Consider the following 6,789-nt stretch of genomic DNA (forward strand, 5'->3'; position numbering starts at 1 on the left):
CCAAACAATTAATCGCCAAAAGTCGAGGAATCGCCGACTAACAATTTAGTCGCCAAAATGTACGGAATTGCCGACTAATGATTTTAGTCGCAAAAGTGTAGAATTTGCCGATCAATTTTTTAGTCGCCAAATCTCTTCTTTTTTTTGGGGGGGGGGGGGAGACATGAATCCCCAATATGTGAGAATGAGGAAACAAATTAATAATTAAATTTATAAAGTTTTTCATGCATATGTAATAATTATTTTGAAAATCCCACTGTTGGGTAATTTCTCCTAAAAAATTTAACAAAAATTATGACTATGTACATTTCCCAAGTACGGCAATACTACAATCCCAGACACTAAGACCTACGAAATATTCAGAATTTTACATAAATGATTTAGATTTACTAAGGTATGAGCCTACAACACCAAGTTTAAAATTTCCTGCTAACACATTTCTTTAACTTGAAGTACCTACAAAAGACTTGAGCTCAGATTCCAAATCCAACAAGTTCTTTAGATGAGCTTTAGTCAATATTGTTGATTAGTGGTACAATGCTAAGATTAGAAACTAAGACCACAATCATTTAAATCCTTTTAAAGCAGCTACAACATATAATCAAAAAATGAACAAAATAATGGTGTTTCCATGAACCAGCATTCTATTAGTAAACTAAAAAGAAAATAAAAGGAGAGATCAAAAAAAAAAAAAAAAGAAGAACGAAGGCCTTGAAAGGACAACTACCATGCATGATTTGGGTCATCCGATTCATCACACAATTCAAGCCCAAATTCATTTTGATTTGGGAGACATGAATCCCCATTAGGCTTTTTCCAGATGACAGTGTTCCCATCTACAGCAATCAGCTCATAACACAATGCTCTAGCCACTGCCTGCAGATCTGCCCATTCCTTATCTTGTTTAGGCCACTGTATAGGGGGGCCAGAAATGACTATGTACCCTCCTAGGCGAAGTAACCTATCAACTTCAATAAAATATGTTGCATCTACAAAGTATGACATTGTTTATAATAAGAACCGAAGCAATAAATGAAGTGTACAATGTGATAGGCACACGAGTTATAGAGATCTTACTATATGCTGTAAAAGGGGTCAAACATCGAGAGCAATGCACCAAGTCAAATGAGGAAGTGGGAAATGGAAGTCTGCGAGTACCAAGCATGGCAACAAATGCTGGTATTCCTCATTCCAATGCAAATTGTATTTGTGCTTTATGTGAATCTCTTGGAGCAAAGGAGAGGGTTAAAATGTCTTCAACCAAGAGGTATCCACCAAAACTAGCAACTTGTAAGGGCATTGAATTAAATGGCTAAAAAAGGATCAAGAATCAATTAGAGCTCAACGAAACAATAAGTTAATGGACATGTGGTAGGTTGTCAAGTGCCTACAATAAGTTACATTATAAAGGTTCAAACTTGCATAATTGGACGGAAATTGTAATACAACTTTGGCTTAAGCCTAAAAGTCACGAACCAGCTTAGTTAGGCTACTTATGAGGCCTCAGGATTGGAAATGTTTATAAGACTAGAAAAATTCATATGCATGTGCCTCAAGTCTAGCTAGGTGCTCTAAGAGGCTGGGCACCTCATCTTTGCCCATTCACACCTATACCTTTCGCCTTCTTAATCATGCAAAGGCATTTTTCAAGTATGAGGCTAATCAAAACAAAAGGAAACCAAAAAATTATTCCAAAATACATGTTCAATAGAGATATTGTCAAATCCAAATGACCGCAAAGAACGCTTGCTTTTCTCGGGATGGTAACACACAGGTCCTTAATAACAACTACATTCACAACAGAACTTCACCAAAAATAATAACAATAACGAAACAAATAAAAGACTGAACCAATGTCCCAATTAACACAATAGAATGGAAACCACCCATAGAATCATAATGAAAATGAACCAATATTTCATAATTAGAAACCACTACTTCATAAATCACGAATTTTTACTTAATAAGAAACCACTACTTGATAATGAAATTTATAAACTCAAGTTAATTAAAAGTCCTTGCTAACTTTAGTGGATAATTGAAGTTAGAAACCCAAACACCCTCATTTTCGCTTTATTCCCCCTTTTCATGCCTTTTCATCTATTAGAAACCCCTAACACTTTTCAGTTGATAGCTTTGTTCTAATCAGTGAGTAAATTAATCAAACACTTGCAGATTCAAACATCTCTCAACAACAACTAATCACTATTATACAAAACCCAGTAAAAATCATTCAGTGAAATTGAATTTAGGGCATTACAAAAGAACATAAAACCCATTAATAATTAGATAGTAGGATAAAACAAACCTTGAAAACGATGAAGATGCAGATGAGTCTTGTGTGGTTGAACTGACAATGTTGTCTTGGTTAATAGACGAGGAAGATGAAGAAGAAGAGGAAGGAGGCTGAGAAAGACACGACTTATTCTTTGAAATCTTTAAATAATGTAACCCATTTCATCGTATTTCCGAGATGATAACTTTCTCATCCAACAAATGTCCCACCGGAGGCCAATCAAACTCCGACAGATCCAAATCCTTCTAGATTAGCAATAATCTAGAAGGATCTCCGACCTCAATATACGTCTACGAGAGAGTGAGAGGGTTGGGAGATCTGCAAACGCCGGTCTACGAGAGAGATTGTGAGCGTCTACGAGAGCAATAGAAAAGAATGAGAGGACATGAGAGGAGAAGGGTTACCTAGACGCCGAAGGGGGTACTGCACACGTCGGTGTTGTCGCCACTGCGAGCGAGAGAGAGAGACTAGGGCAGGGTTGGTTGTGAGAATGAATTAGGGACTTAAGCTTTTGATTGTTTTTCTTTTTTAATTTTTTTTTTTTTTTTTGGCTCCGAAATTTTCAATTCCCGCCTCCACGTTTCAAATTTCACTCCCAAACTTTTGGCGACCAAAAGACCAGATTAGTCGCAGAAAAGGTACCTTCACCGACAAACTTTTTTAGTCTCCAAATCTCAATCAACGACGACTAAAATATTAGTCGCTAAAAGTATTAATTTGGTGACTAATTTTTTTTTGGTTGCTGAAAATAAGTTTTCGACGACCAAATTTTTGGTCGCCAAAGAAAAAAAAAAAAAATTATTTTCCATTCGGCAACTAAATTGTTTTGGTAGCCAAAACTCAATATACAGCAACTAAAATATTTTTGATCGGGGAAAATAAGTTTTTGGCGACTAAAATTTTGGTCGCCAATTCCACAACCAACTTATTTTTGATCTTTCGCAACCAACTTATTTTTGATCTTCCGCAACCAACTTATTTTTTGGTCGGCAAAATGTGACCTTCTGCGACCAAATTTGTAGTTGGTCGCCAAAAGCATACCACTTTTTGCGACCAACTCATTTTTTGGTCGCCAAAATATGACCTTCTACGACCAACTCATATTTGGTCGCCAAAAATAATGATCATTCGCGACTAATTAATATTTGGTCGCCAAAAGGTAACTTTTAGCTTCCAACTTTTTATATTGGTCGCTAAAAGTATAGATTCTTGTAGTGAAATTAACAGTATTATCCATAAAGTCAAGTAATAGTCTTTGGTGAACCTTTAAATACCATTGCTCATAAATCAGTTTGAGATCATAGATAAATTTGTTTAACTGACAAATCAAATTTATTTTATTTGGCGAAGTAATAGATAAAAATGTCATGATACCACTATAATCATTATAAACCTATCTTTATGACATTGGTAAGGACAATACCATTTTCAAATCACAGCCTCTTGCAATAGCTTTGTATTTATTTATTTATCTATAAAAATACTCATTAGATTTCAAAAAATTTAAAAATATAACATAATCTCATACCTAATTAATAATTTGTATCAATTCATTTATCATATTACAAATTGCCAATATTTTCATCATGCATAACAATCATCTCTTCAATCTTTTGATATTGCTCATTTAGAAAAATAATATAATCACAAGGATCTTTTAATTGTATGACAATGTTTAGAAGGTTGTATGTGTTATACATGTTCAACTTATATCAATAAACTGAATGGACACTTCAGGTTCTACTTGCACTTTCACGTTCTCTATGTGAGAATGAACGGACCAATTTATTATAATACATACAAGTATACAGAAAGATTTATATATTTGAGTTTTAAATTATTCACCAATCTAAAAACTTCACCTTTTAAGCTTAAAAAGATTCTCAAAATTAAGATAATAAAACCATTGACAACTTACAAAGCAAAAACAAATAGCTATAGGTCTTATTTTAATTTCAAAGCACCATAAAATTTTTAATTCTGTACAATACCAAATTTTCTACTAGTTCACAATTCAAAAGTGTTTTAAAAATATTTTTAACTTTAACACTTGTAATTGAGTATACAGAAAGATTTATATATTTTTAATATCGTATGTAAATTACACACAAGTATACATAGTAATTAAAAATATTTTATCATAAAAACACTTGTATAATTTAAACATATTAACATATTACAGTCCAATTATGACGCTCAAATACTCAACTTTCTTCCAAAGTTACAAGCATAATATATTTAAATTGATTTCACAATTTTGTAAAAAATTAATAAGTGGTTACGTACATTAACCAAAATTATCATGTCAACCATAATATCCACATTGAATTAATAATTTTAAAATATTTATCGGTGTGTTTTTCAACATAAATGAGATAGACAAATGCATAACATCAATACTCATTTATAAAATTAATAAACACACTTTATGATAATTATCATCCAAGTCAAAATAAAAATCTATTTCAATTATTTATTTTATTTTATTTATTACCAAAATTAAAAATAATAGCCATGACTTTAAAATTAAATTTTATCTCATGGATAATATAAAAACAACATTATTTAAAATAATATTTGTACTAACTTAAATAATATGACCAGAAAATAAAATTTTGAGTGACACATGCACTTTTAAGCAATTTAATAAACAAATAAGGAGATTCTAGAGGTAGGAAGAACGCCATAACTCACAAAATTCTAAAGAATTTTTCTTACTCGAATTAATAATATATAAAGAGATTTACGAAATATTCTGAAAAGCCATTCAAGAGAGATAAACAATTTGTTAAAAACAAAAATATTATATAGAGCAATGTAAAATATCATGTAGATTTTCTTATACGAAATCATCCATTGAATATTTTAAAACTCTACTTCCTTAAATAGTTAACATTGAATATAATTTCAATCTTTTATACTATATTGAGATATTAATATGAAGGGTTAAGAAAAACAAGGCATGGAAGCAGGTGGCTGGAGACCAATGGTACGCAAGCATGGAGGTGTAGGGAACACTCATCAAAGAGGGGATTCAGGCATCCATACGGTTTTTGTGGATAATTTACCAGAGTCAATGGACCCAAAAGGGTTGTATACTTTGTTCACTCACTTCGGAGTGGTGCAGGATGTTTTCATACCACATAAAAGAAGGAAGATGACGCACTCCAGGTTTGGATTCGTGAGATATAATTGCTCAATCGCAGCAAACATGGCAGTCCAGAAAGCAACTGGATTGTGGTGTGACAACAACAGTGAAAGTTGCAGAGTTTGTTCATCGTGTTGAAGCACAGAAAAGGCCTTTACAGCGTTCAATCCAAAGAAAGGAAATGGGAGGTACGGGAACGGTGTCTTAGAAGCTAAAAGGTAAAGAATCCTTTGCCCAGGTAGTAAGTGGGAAAGGGTCATTCACTAATGCAACTTTAACTATAAAAGTTTATGAAGTAGGGAATGGATGGTTGCACACCAGTGCCATTGTGCGATTAAAGCCGCTGTACTGTGGGGCAGATTTCAAAACAGAGTTGAGGTCTAGAGGCATGGAGGATATTGAGGTTCGAGAATGAGGGGGTAGAGACATAGTTCTATCCTTTCTATCGGTGGAAAACATGCATGAAAAACTCATGCTAATGGAGGTTTGGGTTAAGGATTGGGCTGAATCAGTTACAGAATGGAAACAGGGGATGTCCATTGCACAAGAAAGAGATGTCTGGTTGAGCTGTTATGGGGTGCCCCTAAACGTTTGGAACAACAACTCCTTCTATTCAATAGGCAGATTATGGGGGGAAGTGACTGGTCTTGCTGATGATACATCCAATATGGAAAACCTGATTTGCGGCAAGGTTCGAATAGTCACCAAGTGCATGGAATCCATTAATAAAACAATCAATTTGGATTGCAAAGGGGTACTTTATCCGATAAAAGTTGGCGAAGATTAGATTGTTACTGCGAAGGTGGTGAATAAACACTGTATTTTCCATCATCAACATGGTGTTAGTGTCAATCATAGCTCTTGGGGATGAGGTTACCCAGAGGGTGGAAGTAGAGAGCAAGCAAGAAAATAGTGATGATGACGTGGAGGCACTAGTAGGCAATGAGGTGGACAATGATGGAGACGTAGCAGTAAGGTGTAGTGACCCAAGAAATGATGATTGTAATGGCAGGGAAGGGGAGGCTAGCTGTAAGAGCACATCTGTGGTGGCTCAAACTGTCAGCGGCATGGGGAAAGCAATTTCTGGGGGCGCATGCGGGAGTAGGGAGGTAGCTCTGGTGATGAGCTCTATCAACGTTCAAAATGGGGTGAATAGGCCTGTTGATGGTGATTTTAGTAACCCAGGCCTCTTAAAAAGTCTAAGTGGATCTGATTTATTAAGGCCTGGGCTTAACATTGAGGTTGTCTTGACTAAAGCCCATGAACTAAATGATATGAAAACCCAAACCCACAGACCACCTGGAACTAAAACAGTGGAGGCCCAAACTGACTTAGAAGACTCTAT

At 34.6% G+C, this 6,789-nt stretch overlaps 1 protein-coding gene across 1 annotated transcript; it reads right to left on the reverse strand.

The window, feature by feature from the left end:
- Positions 1–359: 359 nt before the first annotated feature.
- On the reverse strand, positions 360–5,873 carry LOC114277952 (putative pectin methyltransferase QUA3). The gene is made up of 5 exons (XM_082918396.1): positions 5,763–5,873; positions 2,309–2,406; positions 1,735–1,805; positions 1,078–1,176; positions 360–989 (listed from the first exon to the last, which is right to left on the reverse strand). The coding sequence occupies exons 1-5, from the start codon at positions 5,871–5,873 to the stop codon at positions 724–726; spliced, it is 645 nt and encodes a 214-aa protein (XP_082774522.1). The 3' UTR covers positions 360–723.
- Between the last annotated feature and the right edge of the window lie 916 nt (positions 5,874–6,789).

The sequence above is a fragment of the Camellia sinensis genome, chromosome 3 (assembly GCF_055761805.1).
Source record: "Camellia sinensis isolate YWXY chromosome 3, ASM5576180v1, whole genome shotgun sequence".
NCBI lineage: Eukaryota > Viridiplantae > Streptophyta > Magnoliopsida > Ericales > Theaceae > Camellia > Camellia sinensis.

Coding starts and splice junctions, on each gene's coding strand:
- LOC114277952 (XM_082918396.1), bottom strand. CDS start 5,873: ATGTCTCTACCCCCTCATTCTCGAACCTCAATATCCTCCATGCCTCTA. Junction 2,407..5,762: donor TTAATCGCACAATGGCACTG/GTGTGCAACCAT, acceptor TGTCTTTCTCAG/CCTCCTTCCTCTTCTTCTTC. Junction 1,177..1,734: donor AAAAGCAAGCGTTCTTTGCG/GTCATTTGGATT, acceptor GAGGAATACCAG/CATTTGTTGCCATGCTTGGT.